The sequence below is a fragment of the Thamnophis elegans genome, chromosome Z (assembly GCF_009769535.1).
Source record: "Thamnophis elegans isolate rThaEle1 chromosome Z, rThaEle1.pri, whole genome shotgun sequence".
NCBI lineage: Eukaryota > Metazoa > Chordata > Lepidosauria > Squamata > Colubridae > Thamnophis > Thamnophis elegans.
The window spans coordinates 57,112,761-57,130,092 of record NC_045558.1 but is presented as its reverse complement, the minus strand read 5'-3'; the positions used below and the strand labels follow the sequence as shown (position 1 = coordinate 57,130,092).

The 17,332-nt window shown below is 38.5% G+C and overlaps 1 protein-coding gene across 2 annotated transcripts in view; it reads right to left on the bottom strand.

The window, feature by feature from the left end:
- FYCO1 (FYVE and coiled-coil domain autophagy adaptor 1) overlaps positions 1-17,332 on the bottom strand; it is a 130,241-nt gene that overhangs the window by 82,778 nt on the left and 30,131 nt on the right. For both annotated transcript variants that reach the window (XM_032235241.1, XM_032235242.1), the window contains exons 8-9: positions 14,554-17,157; positions 13,324-13,416 (exon numbers count right to left, since the gene is read on the bottom strand). In XM_032235241.1, coding sequence (XP_032091132.1) covers positions 13,324-13,416; positions 14,554-17,157 — 2,697 coding nt within the window. The remainder of the gene's footprint in view (positions 1-13,323; positions 13,417-14,553; positions 17,158-17,332) is intronic.

Below are 17,332 nucleotides of genomic sequence, written 5' to 3'. Positions count from 1 at the left end.
TACCAGTGGGTCAGATTTACTCCGTCAGAATTGGAGTTGGTGGTGTTATGAGATTTTAACAAGAAGAATCTTCAGAATGGGTTTATCCGGGCTCCTACCTCTCTGTTGGCTGCACTGATGCTCTTCATCAAGAAGTCGGGGGAGCTGTGTCTGTGCTGTGATTATCGCAAGTTGAATGCGATCACAGTATGGAACCAGTATCTGCTTCCCCTCATCCCTGAACTGATCAAGCGGCTTTGTCAGGCCAAGATCTTCACAAAGCTGGACCTGCAGGGGGCCTACAACCTGGTACAAGTTCATGCTGGCGACGAATGAAAGATGGCCTTCCAGACGTGTTATAGTTACTTTGAATATACTATGATGCTTTTCGGATTGACCAATGCACCCGGCATGTTCATGCATTTTATGCATGTTGTCTTCAGGGACTTGCTGGATCAGTTCGTGATCGTCTACCTTGATGACATCCTGGTCTACTCGTTCCCGCAGAAACACTGGAAACAAGTGTGGCTAGTGTTACAACGCTTGCGGGACAACCAACTATTTGCAAAGCAAAAGAAGTGCCAGTTCACATAAACCATGATCAACTTTCTGGGCCATCATATCTTGTCTGCTGGGGAGAAGATGGACCTGGAGAAAGTCGAGTCATTGCAGGCGTGGCAAACTCTCTGAGTCATTGCAGGCATGGCAAACTCTCTGGTGAGTCAAAGACATGCAACTGTTGGGATTCATGAACTATTACCGCATATTTGTTCCCCATTTTGCTGCCTTGACTGCTCCCCTTTCTAATCTGCTCAAGAAAGGGGGAAAATTCCATTGCGGTGCTTAGGAGCATGGCACCTTCAATGCACTGAAGGCCACCTTTGCCTCCAAGCCTATCCTCAAGCATCATGATCTGTTCCAGCAGTATGTGGTGGAGACAAATGAGGTTTGAGGTTTTATTCAACTTGTATGCCGCCCTATTCCCGGGGGACTCAGGGCGGCTAACAAAACCGAAGGGAAGGGGGGACAATACAAAAGGGAAGGCAACAAAAACAAAGAACAATACAAAACCAATTTAAAAGGTCTCAACAAGCACACCAGTTCGAGTGGGGATGGAACTCAACATCCCCAGGCCTGCTGGAACAGCCAGGTCTTAACGGCTTTACGGAAAGCCTGAAGGGTGGTGAGGGTCCGAATCTCCACGGGGAGATCGTTCCAGATGCCCCCCTGGACACAGCCGACAAATGGTGATCTAAAGTCAGCTGTGGATCTAGGAGGACTCCCAAATTGCGAACCCTATCTGAGGGGCGTATAATTTCACCCCCCAGCCTGAGAGTTGGAATACATGGCCAATTATTGGGAGGGAAAAACACAAGCCACTCGGTCTTGTCAGGATTGAGAGCAAGTTTGTTTACCCCCATCCAGACCCTGACAGCCTCCAGGCACTGACACATCACGTCAACCGCTTCACTGAGTTGGCACGGGGCGGACAGATACAACTGTGTATCGTCCACGTACTGGTGATATTTTATCCCGTGCCGCCGAATCATCTCACCCAGGGGCTTCATGTAGATGTTGAACGGGAGGGGGGACAGGACCGAACCCTGTGGCACCCCATACTTAAGGGGCCTAGGGGTCGACCTCTGCCCTCCAACCAACACCGACTGCGACCTGTCCGAGAGGTAGGAGGAGAACCACCAAAGAACGGTGCCTCCCACCCCCACCTCTCGCAACCGTCGCAGAAGGATACCATGGTCGATGGTATCGAAGGCCGCTGAGAGGTCAAGGAGCACTAGGATGGAGGCGTGGCCCCCATCTCTGGCTCTCCAGAGATCATCGGTCAGTGCGACAAAAGCAGTTTCTGTGCTGTAGCCAGGCCTGAATCCAGACTGAAATGAGTCTAGATAATCGGTTTCATCCAAGGACCGCTGGAGCTGAGAGGCCACCACTTTCTCAACAACTTTCCCAACAAAGGGGAGGTTGGAGACTGGATGATAGTTATTTAAAATGGCTGGATCCAAAGTCAGCCTTTTCAAGAGGGGTCTCACCACCACCGCCTTTAGGGGGGGCGGAAAGAACCCCTCCCGGAGGGAGGCGATAACCATTGCCTGGATCCACCTCCGTGTCACCTCCCTGCTGTTCACAACCAACTTTATCTGAGAGAAATTGGACAAACTCCTCAGCTCTGCCCTGTAAGGGATTGCCCGCATCCCTCTCTTTCAGGAGGGAGCGGGCTATCCTGAACAAGGCAGCCGGGCGTGACTCAGCGGATGCAATCAGAGCGGCAATGTATGTATTTTTTGAAGTCCGAATTGCCAGAAGGTAGGCTCTGATGCAGGTTTTTAACAGTGCTCAGTCTGACTCGGACTTACTGGACCTCCAGCGGTGCTCCAGGCGTCTCTTTTGGTGCTTCATCTCCCGGAGTTCCTCGGTGAACCAAGGAGCCTTCCTGGATCCGCTGCCTCGGATAGGCCGTAAAGGCGCAATCCGGTTGAGAGCCTTTGCCGCCTCTGAGTTCCAAGCAGCGACCAAGGCGGATGTGGATGAGAGTATTAGGTATAACACCAAGCGCCGTCTGAAAGCCCAAAGGGTCCATAAGGCACCTGGGGTGGAACCACCTAATCGGTTCCTCCTCCCTACAGTGGGGGATTGGCCTCCGAAAGTCAAGCCTCAGTAGGCAGTGGTCCGACCATGACAGGGGCAAATACATCAGATGTGGCCATTGGGGCAATGCTCCTACAGGCCAAAGCCTGGAGAGTGTTGTACTCTGTCTTGCGGGGTTTGCCTGCTTCACTGACATTCTTGCTCTGGTTACTGTTTAGCTAACATGGCTTATTGCACTGCTGGCCTTGGTTTCTATTTGATTAACCTGGCTTTTTGGACTGCTCCTAGTTGCTGTTTGGTTAACCTGTCTTACTGGATTACTTGCAGCCAGAGGCTTCTTTTTTTTTAATCATTTTTTTTTATTTTTTATATTCTTTATACATATCAATCCGTGAATGGTGTGGTAACTGGGTAACATACATTTCAGTATACATAAACATAGTCTTATTATTCCTAAATATTATATTTAATTTCCATTGTTTCATATTATTTATACATGCCTTTTATTATCACCCTTCATTTCTGAACCATCTTTCCGTCCTTTTGTATATTTTAACATATTAATATATAATTATTATTTCCCCCCACTATTTTCTATCCATATTTTAACTTTCTTCTCCCTTTCATATCACTATAATATCCAAAGACATGTTTTCCACCTATTTTGTTGTTCACATTTCCTTAGTTAAATAAAAGTTCCATCCTTCATTCCATTTTTCAATATCTCCTTATACAGTTTTAGTATCAATCATGATCATTTATACATTTAGGGTATTTCTATTCATATTCTTTTCAGTTCTTCAGTACATATAATTCTACTATTAATACACATGTTTAGATTATATATATTATCATATATATATATGTGTGTGTGTGTGTGTGTGTGTGTGTGTGTGTGTGTGTGTGTGTTTTTATTTGTGCTGATAAATAAATAAAGGGAGACTAGTATAGATCTATTTCAAGCTATTTAGCTCTCATCAGCTAGCCATACCCTTACTGGGATTTGAACCTGGGCTATATTACATCCTAGGCAAACTTCTTAGCCATTAGGCCACAGACTCTTATCCTGTTATCAGCGAAGCCAGGGTGAAAGGTATCTATTAGATTTTTTACAACCCCTGGTAAGCCCCAATTATGGGAGGAAGCTAACTGCTTCCATCATCTGTCTATCGGCTCTATATAATTTCTCTAATTGCCCATTGTTAAGTTCTAACCTTCCACTGTTGTTCATAGTTTTATTCATATTTAGTAGTCATTCAAAATCTATTATTCCCATTCTTCATATCCATTTATATTAAAATATTATCCTGATATCTATCACACTGCTAAAATAACCCAACCTGTACATTTCTGATATTAATACACAGTATTGAAATATATTCATAAAAGTATTCTTTTACTCTATTTTCCCTTATCCATCATCTCTTACCCGCATCCGAATCTTTAATCTTATTTTCTTTTTAGTTTTTCTCCCATATTTGTCCCTTAGATCTTTTATTCCCTCTATTTGACCATGCAATCTAACTTTTCCTCTCAACTCTGCCCTTTCCCACCGTCTAATTCCAGAACTATCTATTTCACCTCCTATATCTTTTCCCCAGTTCTCTTCCTGTTTCTCCCATTCCCTTTTTAGGTCTTTTACATTATTTTCCTTCTTTTTTAGTTCCTTAATCACTATTTGTTTTGGCAACATCTCCTCCTTGTTATCTTCTTCTTGCTGATTTCTCTCTGCTTTTCCCTCTGTTTATTCTGGTAGCTACATTCTTTCTTCTTGTCCAGATCATTGTCCATTATTCTTTGTATTAAATTTCCCAATTTTTGGTCTATATAATCAAATATTTTCTCGATGCTTTGAAAAAGCTCCATTCTGTTTAAGTTCTCCTCACTTCCATCTTATGTTGTGTCTGTTTAGTCAATCTCTTTTTTAGCCCACTGTCCAGAGTTAATTAACTCAAAAAGCCAAACTTCCAAGTCACAATTTTAAAGGTCTCATCAATAGTTAATCCAAACAATTTAAATTCAGCAGGAGGTTATCAAGTTACTTTATATGTTAAATAGTATTCAGTGATGTTCGGGGGTTCTTAACTGAAGTCTTTAGTTAACAATCAAATCTCTAGTGGTCTTAGAGTAGGTCTGTGTCTAACAGATATTTCCAGTCTTTTGAAGTTATTTCCAAGCTTGCATATTTCCCTTTTCATCAGCAGATGGTGGTCTCACTTCTATCTGCTTCAACCTCTCTGTGAAATTGTTAACGGTTCCGAATTCAATTATTTTAAAATTATAAATCCAATAATTGAGCAACATTTATGAAGAGAATTTTGGGATGTTAATTCCAGCATTTTAAAATGCTCTCAGAGGACTTCCAGATGGGATGGTCTGAAAGGAGTTGTTGTTTTTAACAGCTCCGGATCCTTGGCTGCATTAAGCTGTCTAAACAGTATCCATCAACTGTTTGACAGCTTGATTACCTCTTCTACGGGCATAGGAGGAGGTGAGAAAGCTGTGTTTGGGTAGCACTCCATTTAACCCCCCCCAGAACATAAATCTGGGGGTGGGAGCCGCCCGGCAACATAGTGAATTCTCCGCGTCAAGGACTTCTGCCTTTTTGATACCCTTCTGCCATTCTAAAAGATTTGCATCTTTTTTAAGTATAGGTAACATTTGGAAGAGAAATAAAAATTTTGGTAAAATGTTCATTTTCACTACTACTATCCTACCCAGCAAAGATAAGTGCAATTTCTCCCATTTTTTCATCTCTATCTGTATACGATGCCAAAGTGGTTCATAATTATGCTTATATAAATTCCCGTTTGAGGTTAAAATATTGACTCCAAGATATTTGACTTTTTTGACCACCTCACATCCTAGCGTCCCTCCTAGTTCTTCCTTTTGTTTAGTATTCATATTTATAGCTAATATTTTGTTTTTTCCTAAATTTATTTTAAAACCAGATACTTGACCATATTGATTAATCATATTCACTAAAACCCTACTGGATTCCTGCGGTTGTTCCAATATTATGACCAAATCATCCGCAAAAGCGCGCACTCTGTATTCTTGCTGCCTAATCTTGATCCCTTTTAGACCATCCAAGCCCCGTATTTTATTCAACAATACTTCCAAATAAATTTGTATGGGCAGGAAAGAAGCCGAGGGTAAAGATGAAAATAATGCAAGATGTACGGGAGAGAGGAGGCTTGAAATTACCTAACCTAAAATTATATTACGATGCAGTGGCGCTATCTGTAATTAGTGATTGGACTCATTTAACTAATGATAGAATACTGAATATCGAGGGATACAATCTGGTATATGGTTGGCATGCTTACTAGTTATTCAACAAAAAACTGGATAAGAAGTTTAAAAGTCATATTTTAAGAAATGCTTTACTGCGGCTCTGGAAAAAATACCAATATAAATTAAATGACAAAATACCCATGTGGGCAATTCCTAGACATACAATTGAAAATATGAACATAGCACAAAAACAGGATAGAACTACCTATAGACAGCTTCTCATTTTGGAAAGGGGGGTACTACAACTAAAATCTTTGGAGGTATTAAAAGAGGAGAAGGTAGTTCAAACATGGTTCCAGTATGGGCAATTACAGGCTAGGTGGAAAATAGATCAAAAAATTGGTTTTATCCAAGCTGAAGATCATTTGTTTAAACAAATAAGAGATCAAGGCTTGATGCATATAAAGAGGATATATAATGTATTAATACAGATGGATTCGGAAACAGAATTAGTTAAAGATTGTATGATAAAGTGGGCTCAAAATATTGAAGAACGAATAATGTTGGATACATGGGAAAGAATATGGGTAACAAATGTGAAATTCACACAAGCTCAAAATCTGAGAGAAAATTTTTATAAGATGTTCTATAGATGGCATTTAGATCCTAAAAAGCTGGCTTCTATGTATCCGAATGTACAGCCTAAATGTTGGTGGTGTGGTTCTCTCGATGCTACATATTATCATATATGGTGGACCTGCCAAAAGGTTAAGGCATTCTGGATAAAAATATGGTGGATTATGCAAAATATCTTTAAAAGAAGGATAAAGTTTACTCCTCAGTTATTCTTACTAGGTATATGTACTGATTTTACAGTGGTAGAGAGTAACTTGATTCTGCACCTAATAACGGCAGCAAGACTGTTGGTGGCACAATACTGGAAGAAGGAAGACTTGCCTACAACTCAAGAATGGACATTGAAAGTCACAAACTTAGCCGAGATGGCTAAAATATCGGCATATCTTAAAGATCACTCAAATGAGAGATATAAATGAGACTGGAAAAAATGGATTGACTATATACAAAATAAATACGGGACCAAGAAATTCCAGTTAGCCTATGCTTAAGATCAGAAATGATTTAAATTGTTTAAAGTTAGTTCAGCAAGAAGAAGCTAAGGTCAACGTAGAATGTCATTAATTTCTTTATTTCTTTTTTTCAAAAGATTTTAGACTGTGTTTGTTAAAAATCCATACCGTGTACGGGTTCTGGGAAGTCGGGGGGGAAGGAGAAGGGGGGTTGGGGGGGAGGGTGGAGGGAGGGAGGGGTATGCATTAGGCTAGACAAGAATTTGGTGGTAAACTTGCAGAACAAAGGCCACCCTCAGCTCAAGGATTTATTTATTACTGATCCCAACAGGGACAGGCTAGTACTGGAGAACTTCTAATTGTATATATTAAGACTTTAACTCCATTTTTTAAAGAATTCCTTCTGATAAACTACTTGCTAGAAACCCACAGAAAATGGCGCCGAACAGCTTTGTAGGTGGGGTCAGGCTCTGATGCTACAGATTTTTATGGAGCTCAGAACATTCAAAGATCATTAAATCAGTAGTGATTTATTACTAAACTAAATAGTAATTGCTGGACAAGCGGCTTGCCTGGATTTAGTAATTGGGTGGAGAAGATTAAACATGAAATGGCCTCTAAGCAGAAAAAGATAAATGCCTCGAAGAGCGCTGGTAATTCATGCTCCTGGAATTAAATTACAGTCACTACTCCCCCCCCCCAAACCCTCCTACCCCCGCAGGGGAGCCATTGACCCAAGAAATACTGCAAAAAGAACTAAGTGTGGCCTTAGCTGAGGCCTTAAAAAATCATGCAGCTGCGATGGAAATTAAAATATACGAAAAGATATCTGCTGCCCATAAGGAATTGTCAGAAAAAGTTATGAATTCAGTTCAGATTCGTAATCAACAAGTTAGAGATGATATTTTTGAGGCTTTTATGTGCCTATCTAGTTATGTATCTGGAATCAAAGATAGATTGGAAGATCTTAATGAATCCAATATTAATCTGGTAATGAAAATGGATGTGGTTCAACAAAAGGCTGATGATGCAGAAAATGAAATTATAATGTTGCAGTATAGACAGATGGAATTTGCCTTAAGGATAAGAGGCGTCAAAGAGAAAAATCAAGAAAATTTGAAGCAGATTTTCTCAGAAGCTTTTGATTAATTGTTGGGACGATCAGGGGGGATTTTTGATTGGCAGATTGACAAGATATATCGTGTTAACTCCTGGCTCACCAGACAAAAGCAACTCCCAAGAGACATTGTGGTTTATTTTGCTACGAGAGATATGAGGAATTTGATATTGCAAGAGTCTTACAAAACTAAGCTTCAAATTGGGGGTCAGGAGGTGACTGTTTTGAAGGAAATACCACCCAAAATGTTGAGATCGAGGAAAGACTATGCCTTCTTAGTCGATGAGCTCAAAAACCGTCAGTTACAGTTCAGATGAGAGGCCCCAGCCGGGCTAGCAGTTACTTACCAGGGGCAAAGATATCGTCTTAACTCAGTATGGAAGGCTCAAGATTTTTATAATAATATACTGAAGGCTGGACATCCCCTCCCTCCAGGAGAGAGGGGAAGAGAACAAGAAGGACAGGACAGACAGCAAAATACCCGAGGTTCGTTAAGGCTGGATCAACTTCCTCTCTCAGAACTAGAAGGAGCAAAGGAGCAAAGACAAACCCGCGTGATTACTAGGCGAATGGAACAAGAGTTAAAAAAGCAACAAGCTTTGCAACAAACACACGCAACCATCCAAGAACTCACAGGTTTTAGCTCAGAAGCATTGGGAGGAGCCAGGCCGAAAGTCAAACTACAGGATTTTCAGATGGCTCTTAAAAAGCTTCAGGGAGCTAAAGATAATAACTAAGTTCTTAAACTGGAACATTAACGGTTTAAACTCCCCACAGAAAAGGAAGAAAATAAATAATTATTTGAAACAATTTAAGAATGACATAATTTGCCTGCAAAAGACTCATTAGATCAACTGACCAGAAATATTTGATCAATACAAGACTTGGACAACACTTTGTAACTTCTGCTCCTGAGAAGAAAAATGGTATAGTTATTTACTTAAGTAAGGACATGAAAGCCAAATTAATTGAAGCAGATTCTCAAGGAAGATATATTGCAATAGAACTGGTATTAGAAGGGAAAAAGATATTTCTAATGGGAATATATGCTCCTAATCAACAACAAGACAAATTTTGTAAAACGCTCCATACTAAATTAGTACATTGGGACTATAGATCTTGTATATTATTGGGTGACAAGAATGGTGTTATGGATACCAAGAAAGATAAGGGTCTCCGGCAAAATATCCAAATGCGAGCGAAACTACCCAAGTCCTTTTTCGATATGATGGATGATTTCGAACTGAGAGACATCTGGCGAGAAAGGAATGCAGAAGAATCTGACTTTACATTTTTTTCCAATAGACATCAATCCTTTTCTAGGATTGACTTTATACTAACAACAAATGATTTACTTTCTAGGGTAAAAAAGATGAAGATATGTTCCAGAGCTTTATCAGATCATAATCCGGTTTGGATGCAGCTGGAATATGGTATGCAAGCAAGAAGGACTTGGAGATTGAAGGAAAACTTATTTAGATATGAGAAAAATATTAATGAATGTAAAAAATTGTTAAGGGAATATTTTGTTTTTAATATGAATAAGGGGACATCTATGGAAATAGTCTGGGACGCAAATAAAGCGTACATGCGAGGAGTCCTAATAAATTTAAATAGGTTACATAGACATAAACAGGGGGGGAAAAGAACTGAACTAGGGGACGAGATCAGGAAGAGAGAACAGGTGTTAATATTAAACCCAGGAGAGAAGAAGATTAAAGAAGCAATTACTTTATTAAGAGCGCAATTTAATATGCTGATGTCAGACCAGGTGGCTACTAACTTGCTATATGTAAAACATAATACTTTTTGTAACGCAAACAAATCTGGTAGATAGTTAGCATATCTGATTAGGAAGAAACAGAAATCTTGCAATATATCGAAATTACATTATAAAGGGAAGGAAGTGTATCAACAGGATGAGATTCAAAAGGTCTTTCGTGAATTTTTCACAGGATTGTACATGAATGACAAAATACAAGGTTTAGATATAGATAGATACCTGGATAAAGAAAAAATACCTATAGTTAAAGACGAGCAGAGGGAGAGATTGAATTAACCAATAACTTCGGGGGAAATTCTCCAGGTAATTAAACAGCTAAAGGTAGGGAAAGCACCAGGTACAGACGGTTTGACAGGGGCTTCTTACAAAAATCTACAATTAGAAATGGTAGAGCCCCTTAAGGAACTATTTAATAAGATCCAAATGGAAGGGAAGGTACCCACCATCTTGGAAGACAGCCTTCATATCCCTGATACCTAAAGAAGATCAAGATCTTAGTCAAAATTACAGATCCATATCATTACTTAACATAGATTATAAAATGTTCACTAAAATACTAGCGAATAGGTTAATGTTGGTTATTCAGCAATTGATTCATAATGATCAAACCGATTTTATACAAGGGAGACAAATGAGAAGTAATGTAAGACAAATTGTTAATATACTGGAATATTTGGGAAAGAATAATCACATCCCTGCAGCGCTTATATTTCTATATGCCAAGAAAGCCTTTGATCGAGTGAATTGGCAATTTTTAATGTAATGCGCAGCATACAGAGAGAGATGAAAAATTGGGGAAAATTACAATTGTCTTTGTTGGGAAAAATAGCATGTTATACCTAAATTTTTATTTCTTTTTCAAATGATACCAATACTTTAAAAAGATGCAAATTTGCTAGAATGGCAGAAGGGCATTAACAAATTTGTCTGGGCAGGGAAGAAGCCGAGAATAAAACTAAAAATAATGCAAGATGTGTGTGAGAAAGGAGGTTTGAAATTACCAAATTTAAAACTATATTATGAAGCAGTAGTTTTATCGGTAATTACTGATTGGATTAACTCAACAGATGATAGAATACTTAATATCGAAGGGCATGATTTGGTATATGGTTGGCATTCTTACCTGCTATATGACAAAAAGGTAGATAAGAATTTTAAAAGTCATATTTTAAGGAATGCTCTACTGCGGGTCTTGAAAAAATATCAATACAAACTAAATGATAAGATACCCATGTGGGCAATTCCTAGACACACAATAGAAAACATAAATATAGTACAAAAACAGGATGTAACTACATACAGACAGCTTCTCACCTTAGAAAGAGATGTATTACAATTAAAACCCTTGAATGTACTAAAAGAGGAAAAGGCAATTCAAACATGGTTTCAGTATGGTCAGTTACAGGCCAGATGGAAAAAAGTTCAAAAAATCGGTTTTACGCAAAATGAGAATAATTTACTAAAACAAATTAGGGATCAAAGTCCAATGCATATAAAGAGACTATATAATGCATTAATAGAAATGGATTCGGAAACAGAATTAGTTAAAGACTGTATGATAAAGTGGGCACAAAATTTTAAAGAACCAATAATGTTGGATATATGGGAAAAGATTTGGGTAAGAAATGTAAAATTTATACAAGCCCAAAATTTGAGAGAAAACTTTATGATGTTTTATAGATGGCATTTAGATCCTAAAAAACTGGCCTCTATGTATCCGAATTTACAACCTAAATGCTGGAGATGTGATTGTCTCAATGCTACATACTATCATATATGGTGGACTTGTAAAAAGGTAAAAGCATTTTGGATAAAAATATGGTGGATTATGCACAATGTTCTTAAAAAAAGGATAAAGTTTACCCCTCAGTTATTCTTGTTAGGTATAATTACTGATTGTACAGTTATAGAAACTAACTTGATTTTGCATTTAATAACCGCAGCAAGACTGTTGGTGGCACAATACTGGAAGAAGGAAGACTTGCCTACTATTCAAGAATGGACATTAAAAATAACAAACCTAGCAGAGATGGCTAAAATATCAGCATATCTCAAGGACCACTCAAATGAGAGATATAAACTGGAGTGGAGAAGATGGATTGACTATACTCAAAATAAATATGGGACTAAAAAATTCCAGATAGTTTATGACTGAAGAAACAAGGAATGATACAATCTGTTTAGAGCTAGCCTAGCAAAGAGGAGTTAAAGCTCAAATGAAAGATGATACTAACTTTTTTAAAGTTTAGCTTAGAATATCTTTGTTAAAGATTTATACCCTGTATTGGTTCTGGGAAGTCGAGTGGGGGGGAGGTTGGGGGGGGTTGGGTGGGGAGGGTAGGGGGAGGGAGGTAAATATTTGTAAAAGTTTTTTTTTCAAAATTTTCAATAAAATGCTCTCAATATCACTCAATATCTTTTAGCTTTGAGGAACCAAGTTTCCATTTATTATTTAAAAAGCAAAAAATTTCCTTCTTCAATTCTCTGGTATTTTTCCTGTGTGCCCATTCACAACTTCAACAAATAGCTTTAAATATGCTTCCCCCCTGGATTTCTGGGGTCAACTTCCAATAAAAAATATTTTCTCACCCATATCACACTCCATTCACTTTCTCCACCTCATCAGGGTCTTGGGTATTCAGGCTGTCCCCAGCTTCATGACGGCCATTTTGGCCGCCGCTACTCCTCATCTTCAGATGAGGGGGCTTTCCAAGTCAAGGAGGAGAGATGCGATTCTTCTCTACCTGCCAGGCGATCCCCCTTTACTTCACCACCTCACTAAGATGGCTATGGTATGAATTTGGACCCTCCAATGAGGAGAGGTCGGAGCTGACCACAGAGCTTGCAGATCAGGCTTCCAAAGGCACCAGAAGTACAAATGGAAGAACTCAGCCAGAGGCTTCTGAAGGTGCGTGTAAGAGCTTTGCTCCAGGACTTGTAGTGAATGTGGTTGTGTTGCTTTCATGCCACGCCCCAGGTCATCACACACATAGTTTTATAAACACAAAAATAGAGAGGCATAGATTTCTGTGATTTTGGTTTTTTAATACTTACTTGATTTACTTGATCACCTTTTGAGAGAGAGACCAGATCAAGAAAGTGACTTCACAGGAAGACTAGAACTATAAATTATTGACATAGGTTATAGTAGAAAAATCCTGCAAGCCTGAAAAGTAAAATGTTTTACCTTTACCTTTCTTCCCTTTTATAACCTTTTGAGTGATAGAGATGATGCAAAATTAATGTAAACTGAACTGCCTCATCCAAACTATGTTGGATACACTATCCCTAATTTGGGGGTAGAAGTCCAGACAAAAATCGGACCCATTTGTATACTTAGTTTGCTTAATGAGAAAGGTGTTTGATCAAGATTTCATAGTACTAGTAGAGAGTCTTCCTACTGGATGACCAACATGCTTAAAACATCAATAATTAGCTTAGTTTACATGGTTCCGTGAGTTTAATTAAATATCAACTGAATATTAATATTGATATTAAATAAATAAAGTTTCAACCTGCATTTCATTGAGTGCCTCTTCTGCTGCATTTGCTTGTTGGTTCTGTTCTGCAAGTTCTTCCTTTAATTTTTCACATTCTTCACTGACAGCCTGCAAAGGTAAATTTAAAACAGAATAAATGAAAATGATTTTTTTCAAAGATTATGCAATTTTCTATTGATTTCAGGAACCAATTAAGGATGGGTTGTAAACTGCCATCATTACAAGTGCAACAAACAAAAGCTTCTATAATGAGATTTAGAGTATGGGCAGTCCTTGCTTAGTGACCACAATTGGGACTGATTAGTGACCACAATTGACCTTACCTAAGTACCACAAACACTAACTTGAAAATCATGTGACTGTGGTGGGTTTATGTTGTCATTTATGAGTTAATGGTTAAACAAAACAGCATGTGACCATGCTTGTGATTTTGCTTCCATGTTCTCTTATTAACTTTGCTTTGTCTCTAACAAGGCAGTTGGAAAGCAAAGACTACCTACAGTGCCATATTTTGACAGGAAAATCACAATCATATTAGGAAATGAAATCTGAGGACCAAAAAAAATCAGTGTTATCATTTGGAACATCTATCAGCTCACACAGTCAGAATTCACACGTCAGCACCAATTCCTCTATCTCCTATAGTTATTTATTTTTCACTTCTGGGCTTGCTCAAGTTTCACCATTAAGGGCATAGGTAAAAGGCTGTGCACATGGATCAAAAGCTTGTGTATATCCTGTACTATCAGGTCAAGAGTTAATAAACTAAATCAGTTTTTCTCTCTAGTTCCAAGTCTTTCTATATACATAATACTTCTGACTGAAGTATACCAAGGAGTGATATGCAAACTTACTTCCTGAAGTATTCCTGGGAAAGGTATTGAAGGATCTATTTTCTCCTAGAACACTTCCATACTTACAGTTGAATATTATTATGCTGTCAAGTTGGGGTAGAACTGAGGATGGGAACTAAATTTTATTCAAAGGCTAAATTAATTCTCCTGACAACATTCAGTGGACTAGATGATATATGAAGGAAGACTTTCCTCCTGGAATAATTATCTTTTCTTTTGGTCAAGTGACTTCAAATCTTCATTTAACTGGAAGAAACTGGCACTTTTCCTTTGGGTACTAAGGCTGCAGAAGAATCAGCAGTTGCAATTGGTACACTTGTAAGAACACCTCTGTGTTCAAATGAACATAAAATTGCAGCTTTATCTGATCAAAAAAGAAACCAAAATTTACCTTAAATTTTGTCTGATAGTTTAGAATTGTACTCGGTTGAAATGTGATAGTAGCTACCTCTTCTTTTCTAGTTTCTTGGAAACATTTGGTTTGTTTCCCTGTCAATTCCATCTGAGTTTGCAGGTCAGGTACAATGGCAGCACAAACATTTGAATCTTCCAGTTTCTCTTGTAATTCCTGTTTCTCCTTACTGAATCTTGTCAGCTCAAGTTGCAAGTTCTCGTGTTCTTTGATTGATATTTCTTTGGTAGCTCTGAGCTCCTCTGTGACTTGGGTGAGCTTCTTTTCTATTTCTGTCTTTTCAGATGTCAGAGAGCAAATCTGAATACCCAGCTCAGCCATGTCCATGTTGGTTCTTTGGAAAAGGTCCTTGATTTCCATGTTTTCCATATTAACAACTTCCAAATCATTCCTGACTGTGGACAATTCATTTGTTAGGCACATCACATCTTTTTCCAGTTCAGCTTTCTGTTGGGCTATTATTTTCCATTCATTTTTCTGCATTTCCTCTTCTTCTTTACATTGAAGTAGTTGCTGCATATGGTTTCTAGTCAATATTTCATTTTGCTCTTTCAGCTGCTGAGTTAATATTTTTTGCTCACTTAAAACAGATTCTGTGATATCCAATTTGCCCTGAAGCTTTTGTTTCTCTGCAGCTGTCTGATGAAGCTTGGCTTGAAATTCTATAATTTCTTCCTGGAGTCTAGATATATCTGCCCAACTGATATTCAGCTGTTCCTCAGAAACAGCCAGTCTTAATGTCAAATCTTTAGCTTCGTTCTTTTGATAAGATACCAATTCCAATTGGGCTTTCCCTGCAGAAATATTTTCAGAAGTAAGAGATTCGATTATTTTTGCTTGATGAAGGCAATTTTTCTCAAGGGTTTCAATTTTAATTCTATACCCCTCAGCCTGTTCTTGAAATTGATTGCATTGTCTCTCCAGGCCTTCTAATAACTCAATTTTCTCTGTGACCTGTAACTTCAGTGATTCTTCATTCTGCCTTGAAGAAGTCAGATTTTTTTCCATTTGCAGATTATGTTCTTTGGCATTCTGGAGTTCTGCTTGGACCCCACTTAAAAATTCTGCAATGCTATTTTCATTTTGTTTCAATTCTTGGTAATCAGCTTCCAGAGCCTTCAGTTTTTCATCAAAAAACTGGCTCTGTCTTGTAGCATTTTGCAAGTTTTCATTCAACAGGTTGTTCGTTTTTCGAAGTGTTTTCTCCTTTTCATCCACAGATACCATGACATCATCTATTTGATTCTGGAGCTGTTTTTCAAAGGCTCTTAACTCAGCAACTTCTCCTTCTAAAAATGATTTAGATATATCTAACTCTCTACATTTTTCTTCCAACTTCTGATAGGTTTGCTGCTGTTTTGAATTATGGGATTTGAGGTTTTCATTTTCTTCAAAGGAATTTCTCAATGAGGAGCATTGTTTTGTGATCTGATGTTCCATTTCTAATACTCTTGTCTTGAGATGGTCTCTTTCCATAGCAACTTCCTGTTTTTGCTCTTCTAAACTTTTTACCGTCTCATTGAGTTTTGCCAACTGCACTTCCAGCAATTCAAGATGCTCCGTTAAGTTTTTTATTTCTTGTCCCATGGTTGTTTTTGTATGACTTAGTAGCATCTCAGATTCTGCCTTTTCTTTCTTTTCTTCCTGAAGCTTTTGCTCTAATGATTTTACATAATCCAATATATCTGCCAGCTGAATTTGAAAATCAGATACCATTTTGTCTTTCACTTCTAGCTCTTTCTTCAGTTCAGCCCTCTCAGTAGTCATGACTTCCAGATTAACAAGCAATTTTTCAGATTCTTCCTTAGTGCTAATGGTAAGGCATTTCAGTTTCAATTCAAATTCTTTCTGTTTCTCTTCTTTCACATGGAGTTGCTCTTCCATAATTTTAAGATGAGAAAGAAGTTCACTATGCAGTTTCTGAGCATCAGCCTTTTCCTCTTCTACCCAACAAAGCTTTTTTAATAACTCCTCAATCTTTAGTACGGACTCATATTGGCTGGTGGCCTGGTGACTTTTTTCATCCATAAGACTATTTGCTTTTATTGTTTCAAACTCCTCGGTTCTCTTCTCTGCTGATTTTAATTTAGCAGTAAGCTCATCAATCAAGAGATCTTTCTTGGCCAACCAGATTTCCATGGCCTTTAGCTCTTGATTCAAAAGAAGGATTTTGGAATCGGGGGCATTTTTCATGGAATCCAGGTTCTCAAGCTTTGCAGAGTATTCTCTCTGCTTATCAGCTGCATTCGGTTCTAGTGTCTCTAAACATTTCTGGAACTCCTGAATGGTGCCCTGAGTATAATGGGAAATCTGTTTTTCTAACTCCCCTAGGATTTTTCTTAGCCTATCATTCTCTTCTGCCATATTGCTGTTCTTCTCTCTTTGCATTTGCAGTTGCTGCTTCTGAAGGCCAATAGTGGCCTGAAGTGCTTGTTTTTCTTCTTTCAGATTGTGGATTTGATTCTGTAGTTCCTTCTGCTGCAGCTCTGCCTGGTCAAGTTCCATATGCACATCATCTAGGCCTTCAAGAGATTCAGTATTAAAAAAGCTATTCTCATTTGGGCTGGAAAGGTTGTCTGGAGCCTAAATGGAGAGAAAACATCTGAGTTAGCAAGAAAGCTGTTTATAAAAGCTTTTTCAGTGCCTGGAGAATCCTTATAATAGTTTGGTAAAGCAGACCAGCAGATGTTTTTAGTATTATTACACAAAGTTAAAGTACAAATGAGGAACACACATGAATTCTGATAATAGTGCAACC